General features: G+C 38.6%; 1 protein-coding gene across 4 annotated transcripts in view; it reads right to left on the bottom strand.

Moving 5' to 3' along the window:
- Window positions 1-20,377, bottom strand: part of LOC141566444 (uncharacterized) — a 37,593-nt gene extending 17,216 nt beyond the window's left edge. For 2 of the 4 annotated variants that reach the window (XR_012489319.1, XM_074310984.1), the window contains exons 1-6: window positions 20,082-20,377; window positions 16,074-16,228; window positions 14,976-15,323; window positions 13,916-14,000; window positions 9,851-9,969; window positions 7,836-7,894 (exon numbers count right to left, since the gene is read on the bottom strand). Coding sequence is in view for 3 of the 4 variants with exons in the window: in XM_074310984.1 (XP_074167085.1) it covers window positions 7,836-7,894; window positions 9,851-9,969; window positions 13,916-14,000; window positions 14,976-15,323; window positions 16,074-16,125 (663 nt within the window). In the remaining variant the exon portion in view is untranslated. Of the gene's footprint in view, window positions 1-3,468; window positions 4,603-7,835; window positions 7,895-9,850; window positions 9,970-13,915; window positions 14,001-14,975; window positions 15,324-16,073; window positions 16,229-20,081 lie in introns of those variants that run through there. The other 2 variants (XM_074310986.1, XM_074310985.1) reach the window with 2 other exon arrangements.
- Between the last annotated feature and the right edge of the window lie 431 nt (window positions 20,378-20,808).

The raw sequence follows: 20,808 nt of genomic DNA, 5'->3' as shown, positions 1-20,808 counted from the left end.
CTTATGTTTCTCATTATCTTTATTTTTTCATTCTTTATATTTTGTTTTGCTATTTGTGAGTTTCTTATAGCTTCACTGACTTTCTCTTGCAGAATTCTAATTTTCAAAGAATTATTTTCTTCAAGACTGAACTTCTTTTATAACTGATTGACTTTCTTTTCATAATCTTCTTGCAAAAGCAAGAAAACTTGGATGGTCCTTTTTTTTTTTTTTTTTTTTTTTTTAGTTTTTTCTCAATCTTTCTTTTTTTAGTTCTATTTAGTCTTCTTTTAGTTCTATTAATTCTTTCTGGGCAAATAACCTTTTAATATATATATATATTTTTTTAGAAGTTTTGGATATAGGAGCTTTGAGTTTGTTATCTTCTAAGTGTGTGTTTTGATCTTTCTTGTCACTATAGTAACTTTCTATGGTCATAATCTTTTTCTATTGTTTGCTTATTTTCCCAGCCTATTATTGGAATAACTCTTTCTTATAGTATGACTGGGCTTCTATGGTGGAGGGTAGCTTCAGGGCTGTTGTGTAGTTGTTTTCAGAGATCCTTATAGGGAACTGTAAGTTTTCAGTTCTTCCCAGGTGTTACTCATAGTAACTAAATGCTTTTCCATCCCTAAGTTCAAGATTATACAAATGATAAGATGATGAATAACAAGCCACAAAGACTTGAGATGTATAAATATAACAATTCCAAATTGTATATGAAAAGTCTATAATAAAATATATTTAGGTATTAGCCATGTTCAAATGGAAATAAACATAGATTATTGTTCTCAGAATCCCTTTAAACAATGGGAACATTTTTAAAGTTACTCTTGGGTAGTCTGCATGCATTTCAGTCCATACTTGATACATAGTTTCTCATCCTAGATTAAATAACATTTATAAGTAAAATCAGACTTCTTATTAAGGTAACACTGAGGACAGGTAGGCATTCTCTTACTATATCCTGACTAGGGTTGGAAATAAAAGACACCCTTGTGTTTCCTACATTTGACAGACAACTTCCAGTACCTCTGTGTGGAAGGGAGAGAAAATAGGGCCAGTTCCAGGAAAAAATGTAATGCTGGAAAAGTTTAATTCAGAATCCCTACATTCCTTGCTTTCCCTCATATAGGTAATCCTTGGCTTGGTATATTTTCACTAGCTGTCCCCCATACCTGGCATTCTTTCCTTCCTGAGGTTTCCTTGGCTTCTTACAGGGCCCACTTTGAAGTCAAAATACCTTTTTCAACCTCTATGACTTCTACAACTGTCTAAATCTTTGTACATAGTTGATGGCATGTTTTCTCCCCCATTAGATTGTAAGCTCCAGTACAAGGGCTATTGTTTGCCTTTCTTTATATCCCCAGTTCTTAGCTCAGAGCCTGGCTCTTAGTAGATGCTTAATAAATGCTAGTTGATTTGAGTTTTCTGCCCATTTTTCCCTTTGGCAAGGTGTCTGATGTGAGCTATCTGTGCGTTCAAGGAACAAGTAAATTACCCTCCAGTATCTTGATTTTTCAATTAAATGAGAAAGCGGGGGCAGGGGTAGGGGTAATGTCTGGAGACTCAGGGGTTGTCAAACTGTGGCCTGCTTGAGGACATTTATGTGGCCCACTGGGTTATGGTAAATGGGCTGAGGGGCAGAGACAGAGTGTGACAGAGTTTTTACTATAGTCCAGCCCTCCAACAGTCTGAGGGACAATGAACTGGCCCCCTATTTAAAAAGTTTGAGGACCACTCTGGACTATGTTTTCTAAGGTTCCATGTAGCTGTGACATTTTATGGGATTAGTGTTGCTGTTTGTCCTTTGTTTCTAAAGAGGACTAGGGCAACAGGAAGGTGGTGCTATAACAGACAAGTGAATTGTATTTAAGTGAGGAAGGGCTGTGCAAAGTCATCTGCCTCATAGAAGTGATTATAAGGATCATTTCTGCATTTAATTTGCATAATTGTTACTAGAACCTCAAGAGAACGAACTGAGGAGTAAATGAGGTGTCTAGAACTGTGTTTTACACAACCTCCTGACACATAGAAGATGCTCAATAAATATTTACTAACTGACTGACTGGAAGACATTGGAGAAATAGGATCTAGTTTCTTGAACAATATTTCATTTTCTAGAAAGATGGACTCAGTTCCAATGGTCTTGTGATGAATAGAGCCCCTGAGAGAGGACTATGGGGATTGAGTGTGGCTCACAACATAGCATTTTAATTTTTTATTGTTGTTTACTTTTTGTTTTGTTTTTTGTTTTTCTTTATCATTTCTTAACTTTTTGTTTTCTTTCTCATTTTTTCCTTTTTTGATCTGATTTTTCTTGTGCAGCATGATAACTGTGGAAATATGTATAGAACAATTGCACATGTTTAACATATATTGGATGACTTGCCTTTGAGGGGGAGGAGGGAGAAAAAAGATTTGTAACACAAAGTTTTGCAAGGGTGAATGTTGAAAATTATCTATGCATGTGTTTTGAAAATAAAAACTTTTCAAAAAAAAGGATAAGCTCAAGACTGGATGAGGTCTAGGTCATTCTAACTAAATAAAAGGTCAGAGTCTGTGATATACTAAGTGGGATAAGATTAATTTTAGGAAAAGAAGATGTTCTAGAGATGGATATCTAAGGAGATGAAAGTGTATCACTCTGTGGGACTGGCAGAAAAGCCTCCTTCCAGGGAAAGTTGTGAGAATATAGAAGAAGATCATAGAGGAAGATACTACTTTCTTCTTTTGCTGACCCTTATAGGCACCCATTATAAGAAAACCAGGGGAAGGTGAAAAGAATGGGTGCTAGAATTATTAAGTGGCAATGCTTACCTTTGAGATTTGGAGTTATTATCAGGTTGTCTGTTTTTTTCATTTTTTGTTTTGTTTTGCTATAGACTTTATGATTCTTTAAATAAATAATAAAACTTAGTTCTGACATTTTTTATCCATTGTGCTTGCAAGTGAATTCAGCCACTCCCTTGATTCTTCTGGTCCTAGAGATCTCAGGTATAATAATGAAAGGACACCTACCATTGGGATGTGAAGATAGTGCTTATTCAAACTCTCAGTGACACTGGGAAGTGCTCACTGTGAAATGTTTGGATTGGAGATTATTTTATTTATTATAAATTATATATACTTAATGTTCCCTATTTAATTAAATAATATCAATCATATAACTGTATAAATATGCATACATATATTGTATTTAACATATATTTTAACATATTTAACATGTATGGGACTCCCTGCCATGTAGGGGAGGAGGTGGAGGGAAGGAGAGGAAAAGTTGGAACAGAAGTTTTTGTAAGGGTCAATGTTGAAAAATTACCCATACATATGTTTTGTCAATAAAAGCTATAATAAAAAATAATATCAATCATGGATAGTTATTAGCCAGTGTGTCTGAGATTGAGATATTCATACCACCATTTTGCTTCCTCCTGGGAAGACATTTCCCTGGGGTTGTGGGTAAGGATTCACACAGAAGGAAGGATAACATTATTCCAAATTTTACTTGGTTCTGGAATAACAAAATACACCTCTGACACAAAGGTTACAGAAAAGTATCATCTATAATATGTCTCTTCTCCAGAATAGGTTGAGAATACTTCAGTATAATTTGCTTTCCAAGGTATATTGGAATTGCCAAAAGATGTATTTCAGGGAGACTCTTTGGTGAAGTTACTTGATTTGACGCCACAGACTACTTTCTAGGTCTGGAATCTGGAATATTCCCTATTTGAACTCATATCCTCCCATTCAACTTGTTACCTTCTTCTGATACATTTTTCATTTCTCTAACGACTATTCTCTTCCTCTCTACTTTAAGGTTCTCACATATTGGAAAGATACTATCATTTTCTCTGTACTTTATCCCTTCTTCTGTCCCACGACTTTTATCCTTCTCTCCTCCAAATACAATAACTGCTTCACAGATGATCCTAGTTCTCAGTTCCAGGAGTTCAAGTTTTTCACAAGGGAGTGACTAATTTTGGGGAGTAGTGTGAGGATAGGGAAGAGATACTTAGGCCTGCTGAGTAAGAATCCCTCATATAAGGAGTGATAGATTAAGAAAGGAAGAATTGATAAGCAATGGAGAGTTTATATATGAGCTATAGTTTTACATCATAAGTTTGGGTTGGGTAAATTAGTTCATTAATATGCTAACATGGGAAAATCAGCCCATAATATATGAGGAATCAATCCATTAACATGTTAACATGTTGGTTTTTCAATTATCCTCAGATCACTTTCTATCTTAGGGTTTCCAAACAAACTATTAGCATCTCAATGGCAGGGGATGTGTCTCCTCATGTTTTTTCTTCCTTATGCCCCCCAAGTCTCCTATCCTCCCAAAACCTGAGGTTCTATACTAAGTAGGCACTTCAACGAGGGCTTACTCAATTCCTTCACTGCCTCCTATGGGGGCACTTATTTGGGAAGCTGATCTCTGGGTCTTGCAATGCTGGAATATTCCACAGACTCAATGGGGACTTGAGCTGAACCCAGCTTGTGTTCCATCTCTGTGTTAGTGTAGATTGAATCTCCAAGGCTGAGCTGGTTTCCATGGATCACTGAGGGATGTGGGATGACCTCAGAAACCACTTCTTGCATTTCTATGGTAGTGTCCTAGGAGCCAGAGAGAGAGAGAGAGAAAGAGAGAGAGAGAGAGAGAGAGAGAGAGAGAGAGAATCAACCTGAAAGTAGTGATCAGGGTGTGGGAAGCTGCCAACTGTAGTGTCTACACTTGTGGGGTGGGGTGGGGAGAAGGAAGTGAGATACTAAAGCAGAGGAGAGGAACATGCCTAAGAAGAATACCTGGGAATGTTATAGACCCACAAGTAAAATACTGGAGCTATTATAGGACATTTCTCTCATTTTATAGGAAAAAAATACTCTGGCCAAGTGAGGGAAGATTACTGGCACCATAGCCAATTAACATTTGCAAAGTGGCTACCATGTGGTAAGGTACTGTGCTAAGTGTAGTTGTCTTAATTGGATATAGAGGAATTATGTGGCCTAGCTTATGATGCAATGGTAATCATGCTAAGGAATTCAGAACAAGTCTAAATTAAGGAATTCACAGTGAATTCTGTAGTTGCCATGCACAATGGAAGTAGCTTATAAGGTCTGGTCATGTAGTAGACAGTCTATAAAGATTATCTGTATCTCTTCTTCAGCCCTAGACCTGTCAAGAATTTTTGACACTATCAATCATCCATTTGCCTATATTCTGTTTTTTTCTGCTATGACACTATCTTATCCTTATTGTTCTCACTTACTTTTGATAAATTTTCATCCAGATTACATTCACTAATATTAACCCTATAGGGATGTATCCCAGATTTTCTTTTCTTCTCCTTTTTTACTATTTCATTCACCAATTTCCATGGATTTTTCATCTCTAAGGTAATGATTCTCCAATCTACTTATCCTTCTCCAAATCTTCAGGCTCAAATCTCCAGTTGTCTATTAGACATCTTAGGGATATCCATAGATATCTTGAACTCAGAATGTCTCAAACTGAATTATCTTTCTCCCCAAACTCTCCTCTCTTTCAAATTTCCCCATTACTATAAACACTACCATTCCTCCAGTAACAGAAACTCATGTGTCATCTTCAACTCTCTTTGTCACACTCCCCCTGCCTCTCCTTCTCTCTCTCATTCTCTCTCTCTCCCTCTCTCTCTCTCCCTCTCTCTCTCTCTCTCTCTCTCTCTCTCTCTCTCTCTCTCTCTCTCTCTCATTCTCTCTCTCTCCCTCTCTCTCTCTCCCTCTCTCTCTCTCTCTCTCTCTCTCTCTCTCTCTCTCTCTCTCATTCTCTCTCTCTCTTATTCTCTCTCTCTCTCTCATTCTCTTTCTCTCTCTCTCTCTCATTCTCTCTCTCTCTCTCATTCTCTCTCTCTCTCTCTCATTCTCTCTCTCTCTCTTATTCTCTCTCTCTCTCTCATTCTCTTTCTCTCTCTCTCTCATTCTCTCTCTCTCTCTCTCATTCTCTCTCTCTCTCATTCTCTCTCTCTCTCATTCTCTCTCTCTCTCTCTCTCTCTCTCTCTCTCTCTCTCTCTCTCTCTCTCTCTCTCTCTCATTTGTCATGTCCAATTTGTTACCAAAATCTGTTAATTTTACCTTCATAACATCTCTCTACATCTTTCTCTTTTTTGACACTATCACTATCCTAATGTAGTTATCACCTAGTTATTGTTATTCAAGTTGTTTTTTTTAATTGTGTCTTATTATTCATGACCCATTATCAGCAAAGATAGTGGAATGATTTGCTATTTCTTTCTTCAGCTCATTTTATAGGTGAGAAAACTGAAACAAACAAGGCTAAGTGACTTGCCCAGAGTCACACAGCTAACAAGTATCTGAGGCCAGATTTGAAGGTATGAAGAGGAATAGTTCTGATTCTAAGCCCAATACTTTATCTGCTATCCCAATTAACTTCTTCAACTCTTGGGCTATTACAATATACTTCTGGTTGGGCTTCCTGCCTCAGAACTTTTTTCATTCCCCTGTATCGTGCATTCAGCTGTCAAAGTAATCTTACTAAAGCATTCCACTCTATGCTCCTCCAAATTAAATAAATTCCAATGATTCTTTATTACCATCAGAACAAAATATACCACCATTTGCCATTCAAAACCCTTTACAATCTGGTACTCTCTATCTTTTTAGTCTTCTTACTCCTTATCCTTGCCCCTCCCCAAAGTACTATGTGATCCACTGACACTGGCTTCCTTGTACAAGATAGTCTATCTTTTGATTTGATGCATTTTTACTGGCTCTTCCCCAGCAAAATTTCCCCTGGAAATCTTTCCTTCCTCATTTTCACCTTCTGGCTTTCCTGTTTTCCTTCAAGTCTGAGCAAAAATCACATCTTCTACAAAAAATATTTCTCAATCCTTTTTTATCAGTGCCTTACTTCTGTTGATTATTGCTAGAGAGCAAGTTAATGTATTTATTATTTATTTATTTGTTTATTAAGTATTTATTAAGAACCTACTATATGCTAGGTATCAAGGATACAAGGAAAGAAAGATTGTCCCACATTGTAAGGAACTCACAGTCTAATGGAGGACACAAAATATAAATATCTTTGTAGAAGCAATCTATAGAGAAGGTAAAATTGAAAGTAATCAACAGATGGAAAACTCTAACCTTCTATAATTTATCCTGAATAGAATACTCCAGAAGGAACAGTGGAGGCTTATGAGTGTAATACCTTCTCCACCCCACCCATTTTACAGATGAAGAAATTGTGGTCAAGGGAACTACCTTGTGACATATCCAAGACCACATAAGCAGTACATATCTGTGATGATGTTCAAACCTACATCTTTTTGACTCCAAGTCTGATTATCTCCTAACTTGCTGAGTGAAAAGCCAATTGACCTCTGTAGATCTCTGATTCCTTATTTCTGAGATATATTTCTAAGATAATCCCTAATTTTTTTTTCCTTCTTTAGACCCTATGATCTGCTTGGAGGTAGGCTTCCCCCACCCCTTTTTGGTCCAGAAAAGTAACTGCACTGGGGAACTCCAAAGGAGGAAATTCCTTTCACTAATGCCGATCAGTCACTGTAGAGCATTGGTTGCCTTAGGCCCCCAAGAAACTACATGATTTTCCCAAGATCATCCATCCAGTGTTGTCAGAGACAGGGCTTGAAACCAGACCTTCCCTACTCCTTGGCCAGTTTTCTATCCACTGGGTCATGCTGTCTTGTTCTGTACCATGGAATGAACCCCCTCTCATTCCAAGTCATAGGGCTGTTATCAGGGACAAATAACATAAGGTATGTGAAATTGTATTGAGATAGTCATGTTATGCAGACACATGTAAAGGATAATTAGTATTACTTACCCTGGCCTTTTGCTTCTGCTCATGAAAATCATCATAGACACGACGGCAATCATTATCACCTGTCAAAGCACATGCCTTTAGAAGACCTACCCTTTAGGAGGGAAGTGAGATCCACTCCCTTACCTCCCCCAAATTAATGATGAAGTTTATATTTGGGGAACCAAAATGAGATTAGGGTTTCTGGTGGTCAGAGAGTTAAATGATAAGGTCTAGTGGCAGGTTTGGGGTTTAGGGAACCAAATGGAAAGGCTTGGCTCCATGTACCGCCTTGGGATTAGGCACAAGGATAGGGACTTTTGAGGACTCCCTCTGGTGGCAATTATGGGTGTGCCACAAGCAATAAAAACAGACAATGGACCTGCATATACGTCCAAACATTTTACACACTTTGTGCACAGTATAAGATTTTACATACCACGGGCATACCCTTTAATCCTCAAGGGCAGGCAATAGTAGAGAGAAGAAACAGAGATATTAAGACACTCCTCCAAAAACAAAAGAAAGGGGGAGCCACAGGTAACCCTAGAGAACTTCTAAATTTAGTTCTCTATACCATTAATTTTCTAATTTTTGACAAAGATGCACTGGCTCCGGCAGACAGGTTTTATAACCCACCAGAAGGGCAGTGTCCAGTCTGAGCAGCTCCACTGTCCTTAGATAATCGCCAGGTGATGTGGAGAGATCCAGAAAGTGGTGAATGGAAGGGACCAGATAGGTTAACTGCCTGGGGGAGAGGGTTTGCTTGTATTTCTTCAGCAGGAGAAGGAATCAGATGGTGCCAACGAGTCATATTCGCCTTGTCCATCAGAGAAAGACAGAAAAAGAGAAAGACCTCAAAATAAAGGAGAAGATCTAAGAAACATCTGACACTGAAAGAGCATGGATAATAAGAAGACTGTTAAAGAACTTTAAAAACCAGCAGGAATCATTGGACTTCCTCACACAAGATGAGACTAATGGACAATGGACTTATGGACATTTATAAATTTTCAATTTATGATTATGTTATATACTTCTAGCATGTGTTACGTTACTATGTTACTATGTGCTTATGTAATTTATGTAACCAGCTAGTCAAGGTAATTCTCTCATCCTGACCATTCCTGTCTCTATGCCTGTGTTCATGATGCCTCCTGGGGCTAGAATCAGTTGTCATCCCTTAAACCCGTTTCTTCTAGTGAAGTCCTTCTTTTTATCTCTGATCTATGAAATCTTCCTTGAACCTCTCATACTCAGGCTTTTAATTCAGCTCAAAATGATCTCTTCTTTTTCAAAGTTCCACTTTTTTTGGACCTCTACTGTGACTCTAAGTTCTCTCATCTGATTCTAATTCATAAATATGTCTTTCCCTCCATTACAAGAAGAATTCTAATGTAAGGTCCTTGAGGGTAGGCTTTGGGTCATGTCTTTGTATTCCTTGCACCTGTCCCAGCATCCCAGAGTGTCTTGTAAATTAGAAGTCCTTAATAAATATTTGTGGCTTTAAATTGATTTGTTAAGAATGAGTAAAAAAAAAAAAAGAGGAAAAGGGAAATTTTGTTTTCATTGGAAACCTTTATTTACTTGATATTTTTAGTAATTCATTTATTGATTGATTCCTTTTATGTGCAAAGCTCGTGCTAGACTCAGAGAATGAGGGAGAAGAAGAAAAGGGGAAAGAATAAGCACTGATGTAGTGTCTACTATGAACCAGGCTTTGTGCTAAGAACTTTACAAATATTACCTCTTTTGATCCTTATAACAAAACTATAAGATAGATAGCCTGAATGAAAGAAAGATGAAAAAGAAGATAGGAAGATCTGGCACTGGGAAGCTCCCCACTGGTGTGTCTGGGGCAGATAAGAAAAGTATACACTAATTATAACAAAAATTAAAATGATTTAAGTGTCACAGAAGAGAAAAAATACCTGAGTCAACAATGCTAGAGCAAAGTGAGAGAGAAGAACCTGGGGCAGTAAAGGAAGGAAGTTAGGAAGAAGTGAAGGATTCTTTGGAAAGAAGGCTAAGTGTCTTACCTGTTACTGATTTTTGGGAGATCTTCACAGCACCGTAGATGCCTGCATAGAGGAGCCCATACAGGAGCAAAGAGCCCACTATAGAGCCCCAAATGATGAATTGATCGTGGTTTTTCTGACTAATGGGAAGGGAGACCAATTAGGTGAGACAATACAAAGCAAGACACAACTGAGGCAGCTAGATGGCACAATGAATAGAGCATCAGCCCTTGTCAGGAGGATCTGAGTTCAAATCCAACCTCAGACACTTAACACTAACTGTATAACCCTAGGCAAGTCACTTAATCCCAATCACCTCACAAAAAAAAGAGAAAAAAAATACAATCACATGGGTTGGGAAGTTTGCCCTGTGCCTGAGGTAACAGAAGATGATCTGAGTTTTGTCTTTGGGACTTCCAACTACCCTTCTCCACAAGTGCCCACTGGAAACTTCATGTTCTTATTTGGCACCTTGCTTCAAGGCCCTCAGCTAAATCCAAGCAGCAGATAAAAGTTTACTAAAAATTCTAAAAATTACTTAGACATATAGTACTGTGTGGAGTAAGGTATGGTGAAGAACTTACAGATTAAGCACATATTGATCAGAGACTGCTAGCTAACATAAAATCAGGCCTATAGGCCCCAGTCATGTGAAGGCCTAGGCTGCATTCCATTGTCCAAATATGGCATTAAGTGACCAAAGGTTGTAAATCACCTTGTCGGCTGCATTCCACTGACCAAATAGAGGAGTGCAGACTTGTATGACCAAGGGTGGGATTTCGGAGGTTCTTTGTCTGAAATGTATAAAAGTTGTGAACATTTTCAAGGGAGTGGCTCTCTCCTGCTGTGAATTTTGCTCACAGACCAGGATGGGGTCCGCTTCTCGAGATTCTAATAAATAATTCTGCTTTTCTATGAGGGATCTCAGAGTAGTCATTTTTGGATAGGATTTTCTATCCCTCACAGTACTTTAAAATTTAAATAGTTAACTTTTCAGATTTTAAAAATAAGTTTGTAACATTGATACTTCTGAAGGTATTGAAGCTTAAATTTTTACTAGGACTTTTAAGATAACTTGTATACACAGCCCTATAGAAGATGGATTAGAAAAGAGAAACTGGAATTAGGGAGGTCAATTAGGAAGCTTTTACAACAATTCACAGAAGCGGTGTCTGAATCCCAAATGCATGAGCAGAAAGCCTCCCAGTGTTCTTGAGGGGGGTGAACCCTGAAACTGTTCCCTTGACTTCTGGGGGAAAGTAATGGGGGTGAACTCTGAAACTGTGTCCCCTTTGATATGTAAAAGAAGGGAGATTTGAAGTCTCAGACTCCAAAATGTCTTGGAAAGCATATGTCCCAGACAAGTTAAATGGCTTCATTCATTTGGAGATCTTGGTCAAATCACCCTCCACTGATGTTTTGGGAGTAGCCCAATCCTCTTTAGGAAATTCCAGACACTGGAAAAAAGCCTTCAAAATAATTTTATTCAGTTGGAGATCTGGGACTGTTGAATGGCTTAAAACTCCAAGATAAGAATCTAAGCCTGGGGGCATTAACTCTTTTCAACTGGAACCAAGCCTCAGACTGCCAATAAAAAGACAATTTTGAATCCCAAATCTCTGCAGAAGTCTGAAATAGGATTATGCTTTGCCAAGGGTCCTCTCTTTTTGGCACAACTGCCTATCAGGACTCTTGTCCGCTGTGAAGACATTCTCTTCTCAGTGATAACCTTTGTTATTTCTCTGACAGAACCTCTTACCACTGAGGAGTCTGTCTTCCCAGCAAAGCTGGCTTCTCAGAGCCAATAAGCTTCCCTTTTACCATTCAGACTTTTCAGGTGAATTCTTTCACGTGTGACCTGCATCTCTGACCAGGGGGGGAATCTCATATTAATTCTCTACCACTAGACCCACATCATTCTTATATACATCTAAACACACACACACACGGAGTTAACATCTTCATTCTGGGACTACCTCCCATTTATATTTTATGTTAATATATTTTATATTAATTTTTTCATGTTGTTTCTCCTGAGAATATGAGCTTCTTGAAGTCAGGGACTTGTATTTTTGCTTGGTTTTTTTGGGTTTTTTGGGGGTTTTTTGTATGCTCAGGGCTTAGCACAGTGTCCCATTCATAATCAGTGCTTAATAAATACCTGTTGACTAATTAGCTAAATCAGATGGTGACTACTTGGGAGGAAAAGAAGATAGGCAAAAGAAAAATTGTGGAGGTACAAAGAATTAATTGGATATCTAATTAGAGCAGGGGATTGAGGGAGCGTGAAGAATCAAATGTGAGTCTAAGATTGTTCACCTGAGTAACTAGAAGGATTGGAGGTCTTTAATAGAATGGGAATATTTGGAGGAATATTTTATTTGGGAACAGAGAGACTAGGAGGGGACAAATCCAGTTTTAGATATGTAATAGGTATTTGGTAATATGTGATTAGGGCTCAAGAGAGACTAGGGCAGAATATATATGTAAGGACATGTATGTATGTATATAATATTATATATACCTATATATGTATACATATATGTATGTGTCATCTAAATAGACAAGATAATTCAATCACCTAGAATGAATTATCTGTTACATCTTCTAGATAAAGGTTCTCGATGCTCTTTCATGCCCTGTTATGGGCCAGAACTCTGAAATAAGGATTCTTACAAGGTGCTAAGTCAGTGGAATTGAGGAGACAATGGTTATCTAGTTTAGCATGGTTCGGTATGATTGATTTAATCTAACAACAAATAATGGTTTCCTAGTGACATAATGATTGGTTTATACTCAGTGTAGAGCATATAAACTGGGATTGAGGTCCAGGGAGGACAAGAGGACTGGAGGCAGGAGCTTGAGCTCTCAGAGCCAAGGAGAGAGAGATTCATTTGATCTTCATCAGCCTTGTGGTGGCTGGCCTGGCTTCCCGCATTTTGTCCACTGAAACCAAGTCCCCTCTGAAGGCTACGAGAAAGCTAGCTGAGAACCAGGCAAAGGAGATAATAGAGACTTTTGGACTTTAACACCTCTACATAGCAATAGAGTTTATAAATATAGATATGTATGTGTGTGTGAGTATATATAATATATATATTTTATATATATTATATATATTTATATATATAGACATATATATACATATATATATATATGTACATATATATATATATATAACAGGTTTGTGGAATCCACATTTAGAACCTTTGACCTAAAGACAGTATAGAGAAGAAAGGCAGGATCAGGCTAGACAGAAACACAGAAAGGACAGACCTGAATGATAATCTAGCAAAAAAAATCAGAAGCTGAAAAACAGAAAGCATTTTCATGAAAATCCAAGAAAGTTTTAAAGAGAAAGGAAAGTGGGAGTGGGGCAGAGGTCATCAGCAGGGTTGGTTATTAAAAAGACATTCAAAAAGATGAGTATTAAGTAAGGGCCAATTAAGACACCATTGGTAATCTTGGAGAGAACATTTTCAATTGAGTAATAAAGTCAGAAGTAAGTGGTTGAGAAATGAATGACAGAGGAAGTGTCAGCAATAAGAACATTTTTCTGGGAAGGCATGTTGCAAACAATCTTTTTTGGAAGGTAAATTTAATTTTCTTCACAATTTTGCCAGATTCATTAGTTTCTAGTAGGAGAGAAAGGGAGTAGCAATCAGTTGTGAGGGAATGTTACAAGAGAAAGTTGTTCAGAACAGAGAGGAATTTGAGGATTTCTCTAGTTATCTGTAGATAAGGATTTAGGATAAACTATTATTAGTGCTGAAGATGGGGAAAGGCTTAGCATGTGGCGCAAAGCAGTGTGGATTGAGGACTGAAAAATAGAAGGCTGGGGCTAAAACAAATTAAAATTCAAGCCATCTTAAACATGAAAATGAGGAAAGGAAGTAAATACAGTTTCCCTGGGCACAAGAGAATCCTCAGCTTTCTTTGTTTGCCCTTGTATTCTACTATCCCTAATGGAAAGCTGGAAAGAGTTTACTTTAGACTAATAGCCTGAGGCAGCACACATGACACACATATTAATTGTCATGGTCTGGAGTTCTTGAGATACAATGATTTTCCAAAAAGAAATTGTACCTGCTGATGTCCAAAGGGATGACAGACGTGGTCAGAAGTGTTTCAGTGGTAGTTTGAGAATGTTCAGTGGTCTTCAGTGCTGTGGCTGAAAAAAGAATAGAGTCAGGAAACACTTGACCCATGACCCCACACTCTGACATGTCTCCTCTTCCCTGGGGGGCTAGAACAACTAGACCACTAACCCCAATGAGATATTAAGCTTGAAAAAGCTTTAGGCATCACATGCATGCATACTGTGGGCTAATATATGTAGTATATCATATCCCATTCATTATGTACTGTCAAGTATATTAGCCTATTGATCCTATTGTTAAGATCACCATCAGACTCCTTTACCACCCCCAGGCACTCTGACAGCCTAATCAAGGACATCCCATGGGATGCTTTCTCTATCCCCAGGACTTGGATGTAGTTGCAGTCCAGAATGAAGGTAATTGTAATAATTCACAGGATAGAGAGGATTTATAATTCCCAAAGAGTATTTACCACACTCATTGTTGCAATCCCAATCCTCTACCCAATCTCCCATTTAAAATGAGGAACTGACTCTAAGAAAGTTGGAATGATCTCTCAGAATCCAGGATCTCCTTCAACTCCCTCTGGTGGAATCATCTCCTTCTCCCTTGTTTCTTGGGGTCAGAGCTACAGGCATCAGAAATTAGTCAAACACAGTTCTCTGTGTCTATGTATAGGTTGGAAGAACCCTATGTCTTTGCTTGTAGAAGCCACAAGTACATTTGTGTGAATGAGTGTTAGTGTGTGATGCTGGGCACCCAAGACTTAGAAGTCCTAAGAAAAAGGTCTGAGAATTCCCCATTGGAATGAGACCAGAGAAGAAAATGCATTATGTTTCTCAGAGATCCAAAGATGAACTGCCATCAAAACTGTAGTGTGGAAAGAAGTAAAGAGAGGATGGGAATGGAGAGGGGAAGAAAGTTGAAGAACTGAGGGAAGGTGAGCACCTTCTCCCTAGAGACACCAAGGAGGCCTAAGTTCACATCCTAACACAGCGTCATGTTCACATCAGATATTTCCCAAGCTCTGCTTGGCTGGAACTCACCTGGAGAAACCTCCAGACTGATCTTTCTGACAACTTTTATAGGATTAAATGTAAAGTCCTGGATTCCACACCAATAGATGCCAGAGTCATTCACCCTGAGGTTAGACATGGTGATGGTGATAATACCAGTGTCGCCGTCATCCGTCAGGGAGATTCGATCGTCAAAACGAAATTCTGCTAATGTTAAGATCTTGATCATTAGTTTATCACAGAGCGTTCTATTCACTTGCACTTGTACTTTACACCAGATTTTCCACTTTAACATATCTTTCTTGTCATTGTAGTTGCAATTCACCTTGAGTGTCTGTCCCTCCTGGTATTTCACTTGGAACTCTTGTCCCTGGGAATCTGAAAAGCAGATCATCAAATAAGGGGGGAGCCCATTTGGGTCCCTTTTGATTTCCCTCCCTTCATTGAGTAAAGAATAAGAACAAAATAAGGGGACTAGTCTCCTTAAATAACAACCCCTTCTAAGAAAACATGTCTCAAAGAGCCAGCTTTTCACCCCAGGAAGCTTCCTAATTAGTGGTGTGCTAATAAACAATTAACAACCAGTTCTCTCACTCTTTCTCTTTCCCTCCCTTTGTTACTCTCCCTCTTCTTCCCTCCCACTCCTCTATGTCTATGTTTCCTTCTCTTTTATCTTCTCCCACTTTATATATATATATATATATATATATATATATATATATATATATATATATATATATATATATATATATATATATATATATCTCCATGTACATATACATAATCTTGACACATATTATAATCTAATCTGTACTATCAACATTCTCATATCACTTTTTCAAATTGTCAATTAATAACACAATCAACCAATTCTTCATTTGTATATGGTATTTGCCAGTTTTAAAGTGTAAATATTTTCACTGGAAATTTGCCAAGTGCCTCTTACAGACCCGTGTGAGTTGAATCCAGCACACCACTACTCCTATCTTCCCTCCCCACTCATAGCAACACAACCTTATAATCCCTCCCTTCTCCTCCTGTCTTCTCTCTTCTCTGCTCCCTACCAGTTATCTGATAGTCTCCCTATCACCTCTCTTCTTCTCTAACCTACTCCCCAACCAGACGTACCCATTAGAAACAAAAGCAGCAGCGGTAGCAGTGGGGCTACCTGGACCATCATGCCTCCAAGGATTCAGAGGTAGGGGACATGAAATGTGGTCCCATGGACTGATGGATGGCAGGAGGATGTTGATCCTAATTCTTCACTACCTCATTCTGAGTCTCTGAAAAGAAAGAAGCAGTTTGAGAAAGTGGAGGAAGCTGTGATTGGGCAAGTGAGAAGGGTAAAGGGAGCAGAAGTGCTGACTTCATAAAAGAGGGATGAAAGACCTTATCTCTGGGGGATTCTACTTGTCAGGGCTCTGACTCTGAAGGTGACCTAGGGATTCTCCTCAAGAGGAGCCTTGGACCTTAGAACCACTACTGCAGCTTGTGTTACACCATAGGCTTCCTGAACCTGTATCTATCCCACATTTAGATATACAAAGAACTCGGATATAGGGAAGAGAGTGAAGGGAGAGGCTGAAAGTGAGGAGAATGGGGCTATCACTTAAAGAGCATTCAGGCAAATGGAAATCGAATTGTCTAGTCTCAGAGATAACTTCAGATGCATGGCAGCTACCGGGTTCTATGGGGTTCTGTTTAGGAAAGACATCCAGAACAGAAGGATTCCCATTTCCTCGCTGCCTTTTTCTCTTGTCCTCTCTTGATGGCCAAAAGGAATCAGTGATACACTGCAAGACTCTTCCCCTTCTTCCTGGTTACAATAAGTTCTTCCCATCCAGCACTCTCTGTCCTTTCTCCATCCACAAGGAAATGATTTGGTTAAAGGGAGTTGGGAGACTGGGAAGAAGTGAGTGTTTAACACTCAAAATTCTTGTGGTCTAATCACAAATTGTTGTTCATTATTCCCCTGGTGGAGAGAGACAGATCTATCTAGGATTGCTATCCATGTAAGTTATGTTATGAAATATAGAGTATAAATCCACAGCCAAAAGAAACCTCACAAATCATTTAATCCAGCATTTCTCAATGGCGCAAGCAGAGGGAAGGGAGAGAATAAGCATTATATTCCTGGTGCCCATTATGTGCCAGGCCTTATGTTATTTGCTTTGTTCAAATATTATGTCATTGATTCTCACAAAAACCCAAAGCAGTAGATATTATTTTACTCAAGAGTCACACAACTAATAAGTATCTGAGGCTGTTTTCTGAACCCAGGTTTAATTTATGCCAACCCCAGAACTCTATCCACTGCACAATCAAATGCCTCTCAGTCCTCAACCCACATTTAGAGAGTTTCATAGGTCATAACTATTAAGCTAATTATACTAAGGTGATATTTCCCTCTTAAAATATACCTCCCTTTTTCAATTTTATTTTTGTGTGTCTTTCATATATATATATAAAGACATATGTATCTTTCATATATATATATATATATATATATACATATATATATATATATATATATATATATATATGTGTACATACACACACACATATATCTGGAGAGCAGATATGAGGACCCAACTTTGTCTTTTTAAGGCAAATATTGAAGAAATTTCCACAATTAATTAAAACAATGACACTTCTCACTTATATATATATATATTTTTAAATAGTTGATTTTCTTTAAAGGTTTTATTAATATGAAACATATTTATTTTTAATCACACAATTAATGAACCATTTAAATTTCAAGTGTCTAAATATCAATAGATATATCTCACTTAAAAAGATTTTAGGGTTCTCAGTAAGATTTTAGAATATATTTGGTTCCTGAGACCCAAAAGTGGGAGAAACATTGGTATAAGTATTCAGTTAGGAGAATGCACTGAGTATAATCTTATCTGGTAACATGTAAATTTTAAAAGTTTTTTCCTGCATAATTTCCTGAGAAAGTGGTAAGAGCTACCCCTCTGCATGTTCAGTCTCCTGAACTTGGAATCTGACCAGACCATAAATTAATCCAAGCTTAAGATTGAGTTTAGAGAGCAGTGAGACTACCCATTGCTCTTAAAGATGATTACAAACCTAAGGTGAGGCAAAATAGCATGATTCTCAAGTCCCCTGTAGGAGAAGAATGAAACTTATTGAGTTCCTGGCTATATTCATCTTTATAAGACAAGAAAGAGCTACATAACAGTAGGTACAATGAGTCTCCATGAATGCCTCTGCTAGCTTAATTTCACAATGATATCTTGCATGAACACAACCTGCTGTCCTGTGGATTAATTTAGTGTAACAGAAACTATTTGATTGTGTCAGGAATGACTTGTTCAGTATTTCAGATTACTCAGTGCCAGAAATGGTAGAAATCTATAGATTAGATAGATAGATAGATTATGTAGTGGGAGGAGTGCAGAAAGGGTCTATAAAGGGAGTTAATAGATATCCATGGCAGAATTACTGATACTGATATTCTCAGAATGTATCACTCATGAGGGAGAGAAGGAAGAAAGTACAATGAGCTACAGAAGGGAAAATTATCCAAAAGGCTATTCTGACCTCCCTCCTTTTAGAAGGCCATGTCTAATGATATATTACAAATTCAATATACAGGAAATATGTGTTTTTGTGTATTATTATTATTTTATCTACTGAGTTCTTTATTGAGATGGATCTCTTACAATAATGACTGGGCTCCATGTCTACAAGTAGAAAATGAATGATTTAGTTTCAGTCTCCTCTTCTGAAAGATAAAGAAATAGAGGTTGATAGGAGTCAAGTAATATTTCCAAGCCAATTAGAAGTAGATCTGGGGCTACAATTGAGGTCTTCCTGTTCCCAGGACAATGTTCTTTCTAACACTCACCGTGCAACAGAATATAATCTTTGAGGATTCTCCCTAGTGAGTCAAGTCTAATGCTGGTCAATGTGGCAGGAGGGACCAATCCTCTTACCTGGGAAGAGAGAATGTGATTGAGGTGTGGAAGACCTCATATCTGACCCTCTCAGTTAACTCCACAACTTCCAGTAGTATGTCAAAAAGGAACTCTTAAGAGTACAATAATATATGATAATTCTTATAGCTCAGTGGTACTGCTGAGAACAAGTTCTATTGGATGAAAGGAAGAGAGGAGGACAAAGCAGCTGAGGTGTTCCTAGCTGGCTTCAGCCTGGGAAAAGTCTACAAGCCATCACCTTCTTCTGCTTATCTTCTTCTTTCCCATCCTCATCTTAGTCTTCCCTGAAGATGATGGGCAAGAATTTCATTGGGAACAACTATGATCATTGTCCTTATGTCTGGCCCAAACCTCTCACCCAACTGTACTAGTGGTTTGGGAGGAAGGTGTCAACAGAAGCACTCTGGGGCATAGCAAGATTAGGGATGTTCCAGGGGAAGCTGGCCTCCAGAGCTGATTTCCTTAGAAGGATTCATTCATCTTCATGTGACCTCTGGGAATGATGTGACTAAAAAAGCAAGGACAAAGTGTGACATTTTTGAAGAGATAAAATTACTTCTATCTGGAAAGGAAAAGAAGTTGGAATCAGGATAAAACCCCAACATTGGTTTAGTGAGAGGGGATTTTGAATCACTCTGAGAAAGGAAATCAAAAAGTAGCAGATGACTAGAATTTGAGGGACCAGAAGTGGCTGAGGAAGAAAAGAATACTAGGTTGGATAAAATGCAAAGAAAGAAAATAATAGCATGAAGCTTCCCCAGTTTCTGCATCCACCTCTTCCCTTCTCCACTTTTCATTATCACCTCTAAACCGCTAGAATTGTATCTTCAAGCTCTAATCCATTGCAAGGTTTCCTAGCTGCCTTCATCAACCCCATTTCCCAGCTCCTAAGGCTAAAAGATGTATTCTCTTGAGAACGCTTTCTGCACACTGAGAATCCCTAAAAGTCCGCTATCTTGGTTAGGGATCAGGTGAAAAAGGTAGGAGGAGGGGTGAGAGAAGGGTTAAGCTTGTCTTGCTCTTTTTGACGGAAAGGGAAGAAGACTCCTTCTTGTGGCATAAAGGAAAAGTGGAGTGAGAAAGGAGGCTGAGATGGAAACGGAGGGGGAATCTTGTCCTCGATTTGAGGAAACTTAGGGGGGAAGCTCCCATTCGATCTCCATCTTACATCTCATCCTGAAAAGAGGCAGCAGTTCTTCCAGAACAGATGTGGTTAGTATTGAACGTTTTCCGAGGAAAAGGATGTAGTGGCCGAGTTCTCCCCAAGGAGAGTTGGAAGGGGAGTGGAAGAGTACCAGGGAGGGAGAGAGCCGTGAGCCCAGATGTTTCAGGTTCCACACTTCATCCTGGCGGCAGCCCCCTCTCGTCCCTTGCGCCGCCTCTGAAACGGCGCTTCGCCTTCTCTGCTCTGATGTATTTTCCTCCTTCACTGCCTCCTTCACTCCCACCACAGCTATCTTTTCCCTTTCCTTCTTTTCCTTTCGTCCACTTCCTGCCCTGCCCCGCCCCGCATCTCTCCTTTATATTCTATACTCTTACTTCCTCTACTATTCCCTCCCAGAAGTTCTTGGTTGGGAGGGATTAAAAAAGGAGGCGGTGAAATTTAATTTGCCCGGAAAATTATTCCACGAGCAGCCTCTGAGGATTTGCGTAGCATAGGACAGAGTCACAGTAACACTGTCAGAAGATATTCTCACTCTTCTTCCTGGAGCCCGAAGATGCAGGTGCAGGAAGGAGGAGGTAGAAGTCAGGAAGGCAGAGCGAAGTCGAGTTTGGGACAGAGGTCCCTTGTCTCTTATCCTCTGGGACGTATAAAACAGGAAATAGAAAATGCTCAGTAAGTGAAGAAACATTAATAAATGTTTATTAATTAGTAAATAATAAATTATTTATTT

The sequence above is a fragment of the Sminthopsis crassicaudata genome, chromosome 4 (genome assembly GCF_048593235.1).
Source record: "Sminthopsis crassicaudata isolate SCR6 chromosome 4, ASM4859323v1, whole genome shotgun sequence".
NCBI classification, from domain to species: Eukaryota; Metazoa; Chordata; class Mammalia; order Dasyuromorphia; family Dasyuridae; genus Sminthopsis; species Sminthopsis crassicaudata.
Note: the sequence above shows the minus strand (reverse complement) of the source record. Positions and strands in the feature narration are given on the sequence as shown.